Source organism: Nematostella vectensis, chromosome 13, assembly GCF_932526225.1.
Source record: "Nematostella vectensis chromosome 13, jaNemVect1.1, whole genome shotgun sequence".
Classification (NCBI taxonomy): Eukaryota; Metazoa; Cnidaria; class Anthozoa; order Actiniaria; family Edwardsiidae; genus Nematostella; species Nematostella vectensis.
The window spans coordinates 10,409,085-10,427,293 of record NC_064046.1 but is presented as its reverse complement, the minus strand read 5'-3'; the positions used below and the strand labels follow the sequence as shown (position 1 = coordinate 10,427,293).

General features: G+C 42.9%; 1 protein-coding gene across 1 annotated transcript; it reads left to right on the top strand.

Annotated features, from left to right (window-relative positions):
• Window positions 1-1,412: 1,412 nt before the first annotated feature.
• Window positions 1,413-7,350, top strand: LOC5507414 (glycoprotein 3-alpha-L-fucosyltransferase A). The gene is made up of 2 exons (XM_048720464.1): window positions 1,413-1,611; window positions 6,209-7,350. Exon 2 carries the CDS (start codon window positions 6,277-6,279, stop codon window positions 7,348-7,350), a length of 1,074 nt encoding a protein of 357 aa, XP_048576421.1. The 5' UTR covers window positions 1,413-1,611; window positions 6,209-6,276.
• Window positions 7,351-18,209: the final 10,859 nt, after the last annotated feature.

Here is an 18,209-nt window from a genome sequence, read left to right as displayed (position 1 = left end):
GGTGAGGTGGGTCGAGGTGCACTGGGGTGAGGTGCGAACTGAGTAACAGGGACTTTTCTTGAGGGGGGTGGCGGCGGGGCGAAATCCGATAAAGTGGAACGGGAGGGGGGGAGGGGTTGAGCTTTCTGATAGCAATCTGACCACTCCCGAAAGAACAAAATTGGAACTCTTTTTATGCTATTTCAGTATCTCTAAGGAACGTTTATTATCGGATTTGCTTGTGATGTTTGACTTTCAGATTTATGACATACCCACTGCTTTATAGATTTGTCTACAAATGGTGTACTATGCAGAATTAATGATGTCCTGCTTCTCCCTACAAAAGATTATGTACAAAAGTACACTGCATTATTCAATTTAGCCCTCTGATTTCTGAAGAATCTGTGTATCTCCTCCATGGCTGTGTTTTCCTTGTTTAAAATCATTTAGCAAAAAATTGTCTTATTTCTGCTGCAATGAAGTTCTGGACTGGACATTGCTGTGGAAAAAACAAACCCAAAATATGAAATACTGCAAGCCAGGTATCGAAAAAAAATGTCTGATATATGCGGGGCAGGCAAATGAGATTAAAGTTATTTTACATTTCCCTAATATAAATTCATCTCATCAAATAACACAGAGATCTACTAAATGCTAATTGTTTATCCGCCATTTTAGGAATTTGGCTAGATTGTCTGCCCTTGATAAAAGGTTATTGCGCTCAACTGTATTTTACATCAGGCGATTGGGTTTAGGCTATTTGAGGTGCTACTGTCATTATCCGCTTCAAGTTAATCTCTTATTTTTTTAATTGTTTTATTATCAATTGAAAACTTCGAAAGCCCGTGATAAGCAATACCCGTAAAACATCGGATAATAAGATATAATACTTACCAAATAATTATTTGTTTTCGCCATCGTATTCGCGGTATTAATCGAAGGAGCGAAGGAGCATTATTGTAAACACAGGGGCACGTGCGAAAAATCATGGCCGTTGTTGTATCGCTGACTGCCAAAGGGAACCCAAATCTTGGTACAGACAGACATCGAAGCTGGAGAGCCAACTCATGACTACTACTTGACGATGGGGTGAGGGGACGAAGATTTCGTTTAAGATGGCGGCGGATTGTTCCACAGGAAGCCCAAATTAATTGAGATCGCTTTTCTGATGGCTAAATTAGTGTTGCTAAAACTAAAATAATAAATAACTGCACACTTCTTTGCATGCGTGCATGCCTACGCGAATAAGCCCCCCTAAAAAAATACGAAATTTAACATAAGCTCCATAGTTGTAGTATAAACGGTAATGGAAATCCAAGTTTCATTATATTATTCTAGATAGATAATAAGATCGATGTCTCTCGCGCTCGAATGGCTAACCAAAACTAATTACGGAGGCATAATACGCCTAAATTATGCAGTCAATATAAATAGATTCTGAAGCAAGAGTTAGCCATGGCCACAAACCGCCCGAAGCGGCATCTAATGAAAATGAATTATTTTTCAACTCAACTCACCCATGAAGTTGATAAATATTCCTGTCGAGCGGAAAATGGAGAGAGAGAATAAACCCAACGCGAAGCCAAACATAAATATAATATATCTCCTTTAAGATTAACAGCATAACCAGTGGTAAGTAGAAAACAATAAGGAATCGGTATTTTGATTTTTAACTAACTTATCGCGTTAGAAGGAAATCGCTAGTAGGCAACTCTTTTTTACTAACCCTTGCAGTCAATTGCGACAAATGCATAGATCACGTCATATTTTGACGAAGAGCTTCTTATTCAGAAACGAAAACTTAACGAATGTTACTAAATACTGTATAAAATTCGTCTTTTATAAATACTGTATAAAAGTCGTACTGCAAACTGAAGAACTAAGGCAATCATTTGTATCAAAATAGTTGAAGAAACTTTGTTTACTGCGATAAATACAAAGATTGTATAACAATTCCTCGAAGGACTTCTTTTTTGTGAGAAGCTATGCTCAAAACTAAATGTTGTCGCACCCTAAAATGTGTTCATACACCTATTTCAAAAAAGGGTTGTCCATTGACTGAGCGTAACCATGCGTTTTGAAGAATATGGATAAATCAAAACAACTATCCATTAAAGGTTACCAATGCTTGACTCTGAAATTGCTGGACTTTATTTAACATCTTTAATTTACCAATGATTAGTACCCATAAGCAATTTACCATTTGCCATTTGCACAACAACCTTTTGTGAAATAGGTGTACACAGACAGTTTGGAAGCATAATCAGTCCCGAATCAATATACATAGCATTAATCATTAATTCATAAAACTCCAAGAAGCATCTTTAGAAACAATGTTACATTAGTCGTTTCTACTTACACCAAAGTATAAGAAAAAACACCTTTGAAATCTAAACAAAATAAACGAGTAAGTGGACGATTTCTAAACAAATAAACTTAGTTTTTATAAAGATAACAAATTTGTAGCGTGAGACATGGAGCGATCCCAGTGAGCCGTTACGGTCCAAGAGAGAAGACATTTACAAAATTAACAAAGTCACTTGCATTTTCCACAATCTTTTAACATTTATATAATCTTTAAAAAATAACATTGTATTTGCATTGGCAAATACAATGTTACCTATTTATAGTTTTTTCTCGTACTAGAAAACAAAAAATATTAAATCGGGCTTTTTCATTTGTAAAATTTCTTTAATCTTGGACAATAGTAAGGAGACCGACTGTACCTATTAACAATTCAAAATGATGATTAATTGTCGGTTATTGGTTTTAACGTGATCTGGCACCGATTTTCTCGTAAAGCAAATAACTTTTTTCTGAGAGAAACTACACTGTATATCCAAAATAACTTATTCCAACTAAATATTACTAGAAAATGATCACTGCCACTCGACGAATCAGCGCCCTCCATTTGAACCACCGCCGTCAAGCGGCGAACAATTGGGAATTAGTGGGGAATGTAGCTAGTAAATAGTTATCTACTTAGTGATTAGTATTCCCTTAGTTGCAACTTTGTTTTTATTGTTGCGCACTCGCAGATTTTTGCTAATTCGTGTCCTAAATCCCATAGAACACACGCGTCCATTATCTTACCCTTACTTAACGACATATTATATAAAAATATCAAAATTATAACTATGGAAACTAGGAGCGATTTAGAAAACACACTCATCTGCAATACCCTTTGGCAAAATCTACAGACGTCCAAATAAGCGAAAATTACCCCCTCTTTTTTTTATCAGACTGAAATGGGTCTCTTGATGATTGCAGCTGTGTGTATGCTGCGTGTGCAGATGGTCATTTCAAACTTGAACAAATCAAAACCCCTTAGAAGTAGACTCAAAGTTCGTGTAGCCGAGGGAAAACTATTTTGTGGCGGTCGTGTTATCATAAGCACGATAGCATATTATCCATCATTAACACACGACCAACATAAACATAGTAATCAACATTACTATTATCTTCGACACCCACATTGTGAAGGAAATCATAATAATAGCATTTGTTAGTTTTATCAGGCGACCACCTTTGAGACCGTGAGAAGAGAACTCTTAATCACGGTAAATATTAGGGACGAACCATTAAAAATATTTTAGGGGGGGATTGCGGCTATTTTCTTCCCTGGGTACCAGAGGCTCAAGACTTCGCGGCGAAAACGTTTTGAGCGTCGCTTTGCTCAAATCGTTCTCGCTGCTCAGAGCCTCTGGTACCCGGGGTACTACTTTTCTTTCAGGATTTTTTCGGCATTATGACTGTGCTCGCTTTTTCTGATTGCTGTCGCTCTGCAGGATTTTTTTTCAAGGAATTTTAAGCGGCAAACTCTAATAAGGCGAAAATGGACGCAAGATAACATGACCTCTCAATTAATCAAAACCAAATGCATGTATATAATTATTTTTAAGATTGAAGACATGGATAATTTTCAGGAACCGCGAGGCAAACATCGTATTTGTGCATGTATGTGTGGGGCTCTTGTAAGAGATACATATAGCATTATTGGCTTTTGTAACCTTGGTTACATCGGTGATGTAGGAATAAAAAAAGAATGTATTCTTAGATATCTCATCTCTGAAAGTGAAGCACCCAGCTACATATATTCCCGCTTTACGTGCGGTGTTTCCTGTTGGCCTTACATATCAAAAGGGGATGATATCACGACAGTTGGGGCAGAGAAGTCTCAATCCCAATCCCCCGTCTCTGCGGCGCTTGTTTATAGTTACCTTTGTTGTGCACCAACATGAAGTATCGTGCTTTGTACCATGGCGCAGCTGCTGCTGTTGTTTTTGTATTGCAATATCATCACGTTCATATGGCGGGCAAGCACTGCACTCCGCGCGTAACAGACTGTGTATAAAACCTGCGGCATCTGAAGTTATAGTCTTATTACCCCAAGTATTCAGAAATGCTTTCAACACTCGTGATGGAACAGGGCATATAGTTGTTATAGTTAGACAATAGGGGGACTTGCGCTGAGATCAGGTGACTTTTTGGTTGGCAGACTAGCGCGCGCTCAGGATTTTAGCGGCAAAATAACAGCAAGGAAAAGCAACTTATTCAGCTCTTACGAAAAAAGGCCAAAATTCTTTGTTTTCAGAAAATTTTTCGTTTTATTTAAATATTTTATTTTTTCGTCGTTCTCTGATGTGACGGGCGCAGTCATTTCTGTGATTTTTTTGTTTTGAATTTGCCACCCAGAAAGGTCACGTGATCTCTTAGCGCAAGTCCCTTATTGCACCAAAAAGGAGTAGCTTGTGGCCATATTGGTGCCAGAAAAAAAGGCAGAAATGGACTTTCATTTGTTCTCTACCACCAAAATAGCCACTAGTGATGTCACTTGCAAGAATTATTAATAAACAAGAACTGTTCAAGTGTATTGATTGGCGTGGCACACTGTCTTTATATGCTGGCTTTATTATGGGGTCAAACGACAGTGTGCACTAGTTTCGGTTAAACCGGCTTGCACGTTTTTTTTTTTCTGGTCATTTGTCTTGCAGGTTTTTTTTCTTGAGTGAAAGGCTTGCGGTTTTTTGGGGGGATTTCCGCAACCACCCCTTAAACCTTCTAATGGTCCGCCTGCGGCGTCGGGACTTTAATTATCTCTCGGTTGCGGGGACATTTAATCACTAAATTTCCCTCGTGCCATGCTATAACTTATAAGTATATGATAAAGGACTTATAGCAACCGGGATTTTTTTACGTCACGTGACCTCTGGTCAGACGACAACTTAATTCATACCCCTTTCGAGTAACGTAGGGAAGTATCCATAGAAACGCCCCCTTGTCTTCTTAACAGTATCTCACAGTATCAATAATCTGCTCGCGTTAAAGAAGAATATCCCACGTCTCTTGATTTGCTGGTATTCATACACACACATATAAAAAATATAGAATAAGTAAAAATAGGGTATAACAAGCTTGGAAAGCTTGGAAGGTATACATACGCCTTGTTTTGGCAAGGGCTCATTGTCGCCAGGGGCAACAGTCATGATGGCGCGCTATCCTGCATGAAAAGAGAATCCCTACAGTGGCAGGCTTTTAATGGTTAATATTTAGATCCAGCCTAGCATCAAATAAGAATAAACTTCGTCGCAGGTGTTGAATGTAGGGTTACAAAGACGGAACAAAAATTAACACTTATACTTATAAACTATGAGCCTTATGCTATAAACGAAAAGCAATCACTTTAAACTATCCTAAAAATTGGTCTAACATCTACATAGATAAATTGATACACTACACTGGTTTTGAATAATCTATCCATAATTTTAGAGTCGAATGAAAAATAAAAGAAATAAGATTAAATTTCGAAAAGTCTCGTTGGCATGGAGCTTAACGAAAACCCAAATATTCCCATCCTATTGAAAAGAAAACTGCTTATGAAACTAAAATAGTAATTAGAATGCTGTGTAATACTGAACAAAGGTTGCTAAAAACAACCAACAGACAAAAAAGTCCTTTGAAGCAGGGTCTCGACTTATGGCCATCTTGTGAACACATGAGATTAACGATGAATTAGACACATCAAGCCAAATAATTCAGAGCGACAGATGTTTTCATTATAAGTAATGACTTCTAGCTCAAAATAAAATAACATTTGCATTTAGAGTAACTGAGAATTTTCAGAGATTCATTCTAGAGAACACACTTGAGAATATTCTAGAGAACAAACATTCAAAATGCTTTGAGAGTGTTGTACATCTACTAAATTCGCATATTTCTTTTTTTTCAGTTTCGGAAAGTGTGTGCACGATGTACCTTTAAGGAGGCTTCGTAAACACTTGATACCGAACGAGAGAGATGCGATTCCACGCCAGAAGAGTTATCCGAAATACGGCGGTGATCTTGACAATTCTTGGAGTTTTCAAATTTCAATGGTGGATAGGAAATGAATACCCGAATTCTAAACCAAACAATGTCTTCCCGAAAGAACTTACAATTTTTAAAAATATCAAACCGACGGAAACAACGGAACTTCCATCAAGAACGTCGACAATACCAACAATAAAAATAATAAAGAAAGCTAAAGCGCTTCTAGAAAGAAAACAAAACATTCTTATATTGGTTTATAACCAAAATGGGGGAGTAACAAAATGGGTCGGCGCGCTGCGAGACAAGTGTGATGTCGATATGGCCACAAGAGAACAATGTCCGCTGTGGAAAATTGAACTAACTTACAATAAATCTAGATTTGCAGAAAGTGATCTGGTCATATTCCATGCATTAGGCGGGAATATGCCCAATACGGATGAACTACGAAGACTATCCAAGAATCGACCTCTCTTGCAGCGCTGGGTTTACCACTCGATGGAGAGTCCAAAAGTCACACCAATGGTTTCTCCGCTGAATGGTTTTTTCAATGCGACATGGACGTATAGATCTGACTCGGATTTCTCCGCTGCATACGCTACGTACGTGCCTCTAAGCCCAACAGAAATGTCATACAAAAAGGTGACAATATCCAAGAGGGATTACTCCAAAGGGAAGACCTCACTCGTCGCTTGGGTGGTCAGTAACTGCTCAGCGCGTTTGCGGAATGAGTTCGTCGCCGAGTTAATGAAATACATTGATGTGCACGTTTATGGCTCGTGCTCGTCCAACTATAACCAGACTCGAGTTTGCAACAGAGGGAAAATGAGTAAATGTCTGAAGAAGTACAAATTTTATCTGTCCTTCGAGAATGCGTTATGCAAAGATTACATCACAGAGAAGTACTGGGACCGATTAGGTAAGGAACAGTTGTTTTATGTGGGTGGTGATGGTAAGGGCTTTTTACGTTATATTCCGTATTGTTTAGAAAGGAAGGGCGTGATTGGGATTATTTGCGCTTACTCGAGTGTTCGCCGGGTCTTACGTTACAATTCCCTAGCGTAAGCGAGTGTCTCCATCCGCAGTGCAGACATGCGCATTCCTAAATATTCCCCTAGTTCTCCTATAGGTGATTATTTGCGCTTACTCGAGTGTTCGCCGGGTTTTACGTTACAATTCCCTAGCGTAAGCGAGTGTCTCCATCCGCAGTGCAGACATGCGCATTCCTAAATATTCCCCTAGTTTTCCTATAGGTGATTATTTGCGCTTACTCGAGTGTTCGCCGGGTCTTACGTTACAATTCCCTAGCGTAAGCGAGTGTCTCCATCCGCAGTGCAGACATGCGCATTCCTAAATATTCCCCTAGTTTTCCTATAGGTGATTATTTGCGCTTACTCGAGTATTCGCCGGGTCTTACGCTAGTATTCGCTAGCGTAAGCGTGTCTTCCGCAGTGCAGACAAAGTGTTTACTTGCGCATTCCTAAATATTCCCCTAGTTTTCCTATAGGTGATTATTTGCGCTTACTCGAGTATTCGCCGGGTCTTACGCTACTATTCGCTAGCGTAAGCGTGTCTTCCGCAGTGCAGACAAAGTGTTTACTTGCGCATACCTAAATATTCCCCAGGTTTCTTATAGGTGATTATTAGCGCTTACTCGAGTGTTCGCCGCGTCTTACGCTACAATTCCCTAGCGTAAGCGAGTGTCTCCATCCGCAGTGCAGACATGCGCATTCCTAAATATTCCCCTAGTTTTCCTATAGGTGATTATTTGCGCTTACTCGAGTGTTCGCCGCGTCTTACGCTACAATTCCCTAGCGTAAGCGAGTGTCTCCATCCGCAGTGCAGACATGCGCATTCCTAAATATTCCCCTAGTTCTCCTATAGGTGATTATTTGCGCTTACTCGAGTGTTCGCCGCGTCTTACGCTACAATTCCCTAGCGTAAGCGAGTGTCTCCATCCGCAGTGCAGACATGCGCATTCCTAAATATTCCCCTAGTTCTCCTATAGGTGATTATTTGCGCTTACTCGAGTATTCGCCGCGTCTTACGTTACAATTCCCTAGCGTAAGCGAGTGTCTCCATCCGCAGTGCAGACATGCGCATTCCTAAATATTCCCCTAGTTTTCCTATAGGTGATTATTTGCGCTTACTCGAGTGTTCGCCGCGTCTTACGCTACAATTCCCTAGCGTAAGCGAGTGTCTCCATCCGCAGTGCAGACATGCGCATACCTAAATATTCCCCTGGTTTTCCTATAGGTGATTATTTGCGCTTACTCGAGTATTCGCCGCGTCTTACGCTAGTATTCGCTAGCGTAAGCGCGTGTCTTCCGCAGTGCAGACAGGGTGATTATATGCGCATTCCTAAATATTCCCCTAGTTTTCCTATAGGTGATTATTTGCGCTAACTTGAGTATGAGCCGGCCTTTTCGCTAGTTATCGCAAACTCGCGTTTGGAGACAGCAAAACTTTGACATTATATTCATGTTAAAGATAAACACATTCTTAAATATTTTGAATTATTCTCATTTAGCATTTTCCGCTAAATATGCGACTTAATTTTTAAAAAAACCTTGAGACTCCGCCGGAATCTAGAAATTTTTGGAACCGAAGACAGCCGTCCTGTTGAAACTATTAAAAAGAAGCTCGAAGTGCAATAAATACAAAGATATAGCCTAGTTTCTGCTAGAGAACGACAAGCAATCAACAAATCTATTGATTTCAACTGCATGATTTTTAATGTTTAACTTCTTTTTATCGAATTAACATGCCATCATTCCTATTTCTAGCTGCGACGTTTATTTTCTTGCATAACTTAGGCAAAAGGAACACAATATCGTCTTCAGGGGTCTATGTTTTTTATGAAAAAACAAAACAATTCGACCGCACGTTCAGTAAAATCTGTTTATAGTGTCAAAGAGCCGGGTGGGTCATATTTGCGTGATCAGAATACTAATTCTATACCCACCCGACCACTCTTTGTATCGAACGCAAACAAACTCCTGCCCCCTCTGGATGGGTTTTTTTGTCGAACTTGTCTGAACTTAAGCCTTTAGCAGCTCAGAATAATTCCTTTTCTGGAAACACTTTTTTGTTTTGACATTTGAACCAATCACAGATCAGGGTGACGTCATAGCACTTGTCGGCGCTAAGCAAAAACAAGATGGCGGCTATCGGGAAACTAGAACGAGAGCACAAATAGTATCGTTTTAGGATCTTTATACGTATTTTAGCGTGAAAACATGGTGGAAAGCCTATTCGAGCTGGCTGAATTACTTCTTGGAAACGTTATTTCAACTGGAATTCAACGGCGCTAAATAATAATAGCGTAACTTCAACTGGAATTTAACGGCGCTAAATAATAATAGCGTAACTTCAACTGGAATTTAACGGCGTTAAAGTACTTTAGCAGGCTCCGAATTTTGACTCTACTCAGCATTACAACTGGATCCTTTAACTTGCTATCTCCGAAGCTTTTATACATAATACGTGTACTTAAATGTAGCCGGCCCGAGTTTGTCATTTGCTAGATTTAATTTTTGGTTGCAAATGAACATACTTAAAATATAATAGTGAGTGTGAACATAATCCCTCCATCGAATCACAGGCTTACCAACCTCTCAGTCATTCCTCAGTCAATCCCAGTAACTAGCTCTAATATTTTCACGATTGATCACCTCCTGTAATTGTCCTATAATTGCCTTATATCCTAGAATAAAGGTCACAATAAACTCATTGTTTCGTGATGTGTATTTATTCAAATCAAGTGGTAAACGTTTGAGCAGTTGAGGGATTCCGTGTTACTTGATGCCTCTAATACTTATTTTTAGATCTTTTTTTAGACATTTTCAATCGTGAAAATATTCGAGCTAGTTACTGGGATTGACTGGAGACTGACTGAGAGGTTGGTAAGCCTGTGATCGGATCTTCACATCGCCAAATATAACTACTCGTACCTATTATCGACCACATTATTGTCTCAAAAATTATTTCATATCTTGCATTTGGTGTTTTCGTCACCAAATAAAAAACTTATGTCTTCTATTATCTTTGCTCCACAAAGGAGTTCTTTTGTCTCTATTCTTCTCGTTCTTTGTGTCGAGGTGCAGATTGTTCATTTGCCCAATCAAATTGCAGATTGTAAGAGCTGCGTACTGACCCCTAAACTATGGATTTCATCTGTTTTTATCTTCTTTGCCATGGTCAATACCTGAAATAATCATAACAATAAGTAGGAAATTCCAATCCTAGATCAGAGATTTTTTTAGATCTAGTTCCTATGCATTGCACCTATTTCATTGTATTCTCTATGAAAACATTATTTCTATTGTTGACCAATTGACTCCTGGCTATTTTTGAGCTGAATTTACAAAAAACAGACTGAAAACAGATACCTCCCCCCTATTCTGAGTTTTATACAGCCCGTCAAAGTCAAACACAGCTGCACCTAGTCAGCGGTATCCAAGCTTTCCAACAAGCTTTGCGGTCCCCACTTTTAATCCCTCGTCGTTGTGCTGAAGCCAGCACAAGTTGATGGTTGCTTGTATTTTTCATCAAAAATAAAGCTATGAGCATATTAGGAGAGTGTCTCAGGAAATCATGAAGTCTTTTGGGGCATAATTGAGTGCTTTGCTTATGAATATTTGCAAGCAAAGGTGGATTCATGATGATTTTTTCTTGTTTGGCTTTGCCTGGATGAGAAAATAATTTTCTAATGAATCACCACAGCTCTCCTAAATGCTGTCTTTTCTGAAACCAAATTGATTCCAAAATTGTTTACACTGCTATTCTGGGTCTCTATGAGCTGGAATTGGTTTGTTTGGCTTCGGGGTGAAAAGACTTATAAAAAAACATCTGACTTTGGGGAGAGGAGTGTTGACTGGCCCTCCCCTCGTGAATTTTCCCCTGGATCTCCCAGAATGCTTTGCAATACGTAAAGACATCTTCGTGGTTGTACAAGCCTTCAAGGAGTGGACATTGTGTTTTGAGGCCATGGAAATGTACCTGGAGGATCAGAATAAAGGTATCTATTTGTGTCTTGAGCTGTGTTTGCTGATCTCTCTCCCTTGTGTGGTATTTTGAGCGTTTTATTGAGAGGGGTGATTCTGCTTTTCTCTCCTTGTTCGATTTGAGATTTGTCAAAGAACTATTATTTGACTTTAAAAGAGTAGATGCCAACACCTTGGTTGGATGCATATCTGCAAGACCATTTATCCCTTTTTCTTGTGTGGCTTTGCCTGGATGAGAAAATAATTTTCTAATGAATCACAGCTCTCCTTAATGCTGTCTTTTCTGAAACCAAATTGATTCCAAAATTGTTTACACTGCTATTCTGGGTCTGTATGAGCTGGAATTGGTTTGTTTGACTGCTTTTCTCTCCTTGTTCGATTTGAGATTTGTCAAAGAACTATTATTTGGCTTAAGAGTAGATGCCAACACCTTGGTTGGATGCATATCTGCAAGACCATTTATCCCTTAGACTGATGCCTGAGTATCTTCATCTTGTTGTGTTTTTTTTTTTTGCATTTATGATTTTTTTTTGGGTTGTGGGTACTTCCCAAAGCCGGTACAGGCCGGTTGAGGGGTCAATGTGTTTACAAATTAATTTATTTCTCATCCACAAACAACTTTAGATGTGACTTTTAAGCATTCCCAGAAATAAGGGACATTAGCCAGCGATTTGTCTGGGCTCACATTTTGCTAGGCCCGCGAGGAATAACAGCGGTATCACAAATAAAAACAAGATTCCGGCCAGCACAGGGGCTTCCCTTTTGTTGTTACACTAGAAGTTTTTAATCAGGTTGACTAAAATTCCAAATTAAAGTAGTATTAGCGGTATTAAACGTGTAAGGGGCATCTCTGATTTGATACGTCCAATGATAATGGAAGTGCGGCAGTCTTGTTGAGGTTGGAAAACATTATATGCGCAAATTTAAAAAAAATGTATTTTAGAAAGGCTTTATGGTTCCCCTGTGTCTATCCCAGAAAGCCGTGGGGCCGTTTAAAAACAAAATGGAGAACGGACGAACGGAGAGAAGTTGTTCTTGCGGAGCGCACCGTTTTCCTTGCTTCAGTCTGTATCTTAAAGACAACAATAATGGTTCCTGAACTAGGCATAACTACATCAAATTTTATTTCTTCGGGAACAAAATTGGAAGGCGCTACTGCCTATTTTATTGGCCAATAAAATTACAAAGAATGTATGGAGGATTGTATGCTCTCAAGCGAACAAAAGTGCAATGTCCAAGGAACAATTATAGGGCTTTCTCTGGCATCGTTTGAACGGAAAGTGTATCACTCGAATGGCAAGGTTTTTTTTTCGAGTCCTGCATCGTGAGCCCAAAATCTCTGAAACGAGAAAATTTGATAAATTGTGATGTCTCCTCACATTTCCTTATAATAAATGGCAGCCATTTTGACATTGTATGTGCACTACTACGCATGCGTGGCGGCCATGTTGTCTCTTATTTTTGGTAATGGGGGGAGTAACAACACTGTAAGGTCTTTTGACTTGAAATAATGTGAAACAACTATAACAAAACATAAATAGTAATGGATAGACGGAAAGGAGACCATTAGTTCCTAAATTGATAAGAGAATTCAAATAAATGATCTTGCAATAGAATTTGTTAAAATATGCAGATAAGATATTTTATTTGCTTAAATTTTAAAATAAATTGTTCACCTTTACTTCCATTAAATTACCCCCATCAATGGCAGGGAGTCTTTCTCGAATATTCCCAGCAATGTCCTCGGCATTTCTATCTTCTGCTGGGTGAAGTCTCCACGTGCATGGGGTTGTAACACCACCACCTTACTGGCAGCCCTTTTCCAGGCCTTGTGACCAGGAGGATGCCGGCTGTATTTCGGCTCACCAGTTACGAAGCTGAAATGACACACAACAGTATTATTGGAGAAGTCATTATTGAGACATCATAGCCATCATTAGATCTCGGACGAGGAACGGGCGTTCACGGGAACGTGGGCCCACCCCGAGATTTACAAAGCTCTCGAGAAAGGCTACCGCGTGATCCGGGTGTACGAGGTGTGGCATTGGGAGCGCTGGGCACGGTTGTTTGAAGAGTACATCAAGACCTTCTTGAAGTACAAACAAGAAGCGTCGGGCTGGCCCGCCTGGTGCACCACCGACGCCGACAAGATGCAGTACGTCGACGATTACGAACGCCACCAAGGCGTCCGTATGGATCCCAGCAAGATCGAGAAGAACCCAGGCCTCCGCTCCGTGGCAAAGATGGGTCTGAATTGCATGTGGGGAAAGTTTGGTGAGCAGCCCAACCCCCAACGTACCGAGTACGTGGATGACCCCAAGGCCTACTTTGCTCTGCTGAACAACGACACCATCGAGGTGAACGATGTGCTCATCGTGAACGACGACCTCCTTCAAGTTCACTACAGGCTGGGGGAAAAGTTTCAAGAGTTGAAACCCCACACCAACGTGGTGATTGCCGCCTTCACCACGGCGTACGCGCGCCTCAAGTTGTACGACGTGTTGGGCGGGCTAGGGGAACGTTGTCTGTACCACGACACGGACAGCGTCATTTTCTTACATCGCCCTGGAGCGTGGAAGCCACCCCTCTGGGGAGTATCTAGGAGACCTAACGAGCGAGTTGGAGCCGGCAGACTTTATCGATCGTTATTCGTCCACGGGCCCCAAGAGTTACGGGTACACCACGCAACAGGGTCATTCCACGTGTAAAGTGAAGGGGCTTCACATCAACCTTCGCACGGCCGATATCGTGAACCTGGCCAGCATGTTGGAACTCTTGCGTGTTGAAGGCGCGGTGGCAGAAGAGCGTCACGTGACTCTCCCTTACACCATCCAGCGCAATGTGCACGACAGAACTCTACACACGGTGCCGGCACACAAAACATTTCGTGTCGTGTACAACAAACGCGTGCGACGGGGCATGCGCACTTACCCTTATGGTTATTTTAAGCTGTAAAATGAGAGTCTGAAAAAAAAAAAGCCTTCTCTTCTAGGGTGATAGTGTTGTTTTTTGTATATAAATAAGGTGAGGGAGGGTCGGGAAGGAATCACTTGTAGCATGGGGTGCTTTGGTGCGGATCCTCTTCAGCCGCGTTTCGATTGTCGTACGGTGTGGGAACGTTTACGGTGTCTCTTTGCGTGTTGCGGGGGACGCATCGAAATTCATGCCTCGCAACTCGATGGTGCCCCAGCCCCACCCCCTCCCACCCCTACCATCGTCCGTGCGCGAAAAAAAGAAGAAGAGTATGAAGAAGACGACGATGACTCCGAAGACGACGATGACTCCGTCGAGGCGTTTGAGTCGATTTTCGAGGGGGGTCGTCAGCCAGAAAAACTTCAAACGGACGATGGCACCGAGTTCAAGAATCGAATCTTCCAGGCGTTTCTCAAATCCCAAGGGATCCAGCACTTCTCCACGCGAAGTGAATTGAAAGCTTCTGTGGTCGAACGATTCAATCGCACTCTCAAGACCTGGATGTGGCGTTGGTTTACGCACAAGGAGACACGCCGTTACGTGGACATGTTACCGCAATTGGTGCACAATTACAATCACTCGTACCATCGTAGCATCCGACGTGCTCCTGCGGACGTGGTCACGTACGACGATGCTCAGGAGGTGTGGGCCATCTTGTACGGGAAGAAAAGACTGGAGACCCCAAAGAAGATAAAGAAGAGGGCCCCGCCCAAATTTAACGTGGGGGATAGGGTGCGGATCAGTAAAGTCAAACACGTCTTTGCCAAAGGGTACATTCCCAATTGGACCGAAGAAGTGTTTACGGTGGGTCAGCGGTACAACAACAACACGAAGAACTACGCGTACCGACTTCGCGAGTACGATGGATCGTGGTTAGAGGGTCGGTTTTACGAACCCGAACTGCAACACGTCAGTCTCGACGAGCAACGGGATCTGTTCCGCATCGAACGGGTGATCAGGACGCGAGGGAAGGGACGGTGCGAGGGAAGGGACGGTACGAAGAGTATTTCGTGCAATGGCGTGGGTGGCCTGACAAGTACAACAGTTGGGTGTCTGGCCGACAAGTGCATAACATCTTATGATCCACGTGACCGGGACCCAGTTGTTTCGTGCACCATGACAGACCAACATCATTTCCACGTGACGTTACCCAGCAATGCCTTGGAGGGAGCTCTTCCGGGCAACACCATCTCCAATTTTACCATACGCACGCCAAAGACACTGGATTTGCGTGATGGTGACTGGGAAGTCGGCTTGACGTCCCTGATCTATCCCAACACGTGGCTCAGTTTTGCCCTTCACGAACACATTTTCTGGATATGGGTCAAGGTGCCGAAAAAAGCATGGCTACGCGACAATCAAAACAACCCGAATGCCGTCGCTGATAAAAGCAATATTGTCCACGAATGGTACGAGATCAAGTTGGATGATTTCGTGAGGCCTGAATGGGTTGATATCGCAACCAGTCTCAAGAAGGGTATTAGTCGCTTCAACGAATCTCGTGCGGCCACGCTGAGACACCTGGGGCAAACCGTGAAGGATGCTACCGTGACGTTAAACGAAAAAGATAAAACAGTGACCATCGTGTTGGCCTACGAGGTACAGCTGATCGTCGCCATGCGCGTGGGCCGCGCCTTGGGTTTTGAGCGATTTAATGCTATGGGGTTTTATTTCGCCACAAAACTACAGACTGAAGATCCTACTAAATGGCCGCCGAGGTACGAGGATTCGTCGCATTTTACTCATCTATGGGTGATATTGAGCTACGACGAATCCACCCCACTCCCTCGTGATGGTGCTGCCAAGCCAGCTACTCAACCGTTCGTCTCGCAACCCTACTCCCCCGTCGACACGAGCAAAGCCCCTTTTCAGGACATGTACGTGTACACGAATGTCGTCGATGGCAATCTGATCCTGGGCAGTCAGAATCGCAATCTCTTGCGGGTGTTGACCCCTGGAGGAAAACACGGGGAAGCTGTGGAACGGAATTTTAAGGTGACTTTCTATTTCCCAGCACGCCTCCAAGTGATCGACAAGATCCAGGTGTATATAACGGACGATGCTGGTCACCCCATATCATTTCAATCAGGTGGTGTGGTGGCAACATTACACTTTCGTCGAGCACGATTTGCATAAAAATGACCTCAAGAACAAAAGCCTTTTGCGTGACCTTAGCCAGCAATGCTGAGGAAGGAGCGTTACCAGGCAATACAAGTGGTGATTTCACCATTCGACCCAAAGAGGCGATCGACTTGCGTGATGGAGCATGGGAAATGGCCTTAACGTCAATCGTGTACCCCTCGTACTGGGACACGCTGGACGAGACGGATCACGTGATCTGGTTGATGTGTCGCTATGTGCTTCCTGAAACCTTGACCTTATTTGAGTCCAGTGGTTTGAAAGTGCCCACGGGAGAGATTCAATTTCGTTGGTACAAGATAGACTTGCCTAAATTCAAGTTGGATGACACCTGGGAGACGATCACGGAACACATCAAGACGACCGTGACCGCGTTTAACGAGTCCCGTGCAAGGATTAGACGTGGCATAAGGCAAAAACAGCTGGATTTGGAGTTTTTTTTCGTCCGAGTGATAAACTAACCACTATAGGTGTGGGACAATCCAATAGGGTGTTGATCCGACCCGAGTTTGGTATCATCCTTGGTTTCGACAAGTCAAACGCGTCACAAGGTCGATTTGGACCACCGAATAAACTCATCCCACTGTCGACCATCTACCCACCTGATTACCCCCGGAAGACTGGAGGTTGGACTGATCCTCTATCAAGGTGGCTGGTATTTGATTATTATTATTATTCAAATCGTACACCAGTGCTGGGGTATGACTCCAAGCCAAACCCAAAACCCCACGAGAATCACCCACCATTCCAAAACATGTACGTGTACTCGAATCTCACGTATGGCAATCTGGTGCTGGGGAGCGAGGTGCGCAATGTACTGCGAGTGATGGCTAACGAAGGCGTTCCTGGAGGTGGCGCGGTGGAACGAAGTTTTGAAAACCCCATCTATCTCCCTGTACGTACGCATCTCATCGACCGAATTCATCTCTACATAAAGGACGATACGGGAAGAACGGTGCCATTTGAGGAAGGAGGTAGCGTCAAAGCAGCATTACAATTTCTCCGCGTGGCACGGTAATCGGCTAGCGTCATGTCTTTCGCAAGTCACTTCTTAGCCAACTTAGCCCCATCCATAGGGGGGTTGGCTCAAAATCTCATCCATAGGGGGGTTGGCTCAAAACAGAGTGGATCTGGATTCACTGGCCCAGCCAGTCGCCTAGACCAAGACCTCGCCCCTTCTATTTTGGGGATGTTCCCCGCAAAATGGAGACAAAGTGGGAACGGATTGGGTGGCCCAGCCTCCCGTGGCTACCTTATCTCGCCGCAGTTGGGGTATGGTGCAGGAAGTGGTCCTGCCTTCCGCGGGTACGCCATCTCACCGCAACGAGGGTATGGACCGGCCTTTCGCGGGTACGCCATCTCACCGCAACGAGGGTATGGACCGGCCTTTCGCGGTTATGCTATCTCCCCGCAACGAGGGTATGGACCGGCCTTTCGCGGGTACGCCATCTCGCCGCAACGGGAGTATGGAACGGCCTTTCGCGGCTACGCCATCTCGCCGCAACGAGGGTATGGACCGGCCTTCCGCGGCTACGCCATCTCACCTCGGCAAAGTGGCCGTGGAAGAAAAAAGACCCCGGCTGTTAAGATCAGAGTTCCACCCAAGACGGTCCCCATTGCTGCAACTGCTGTCCAACACACCCGACGTCCACGTCGTCGTCGTAGAGTTGTTCCAACGGCACGTGCACGCAGTCCTGACATCTATGGCTAAAAAAATATATAAAGATCCACTCCATCACTTTTCCCACTTCAGTTGGTAATCGGACTTGTTACGAAGAAGAGCTCTTCTCCTCCTCCACCACCACG

What these genes read in the sequence shown, in the direction of transcription:
- LOC5507414 (XM_048720464.1), top strand. Translation starts at nt 6,277, where the DNA reads ATGCGATTCCACGCCAGAAGAGTTATCCGAAATACGGCGGTGATCTTG.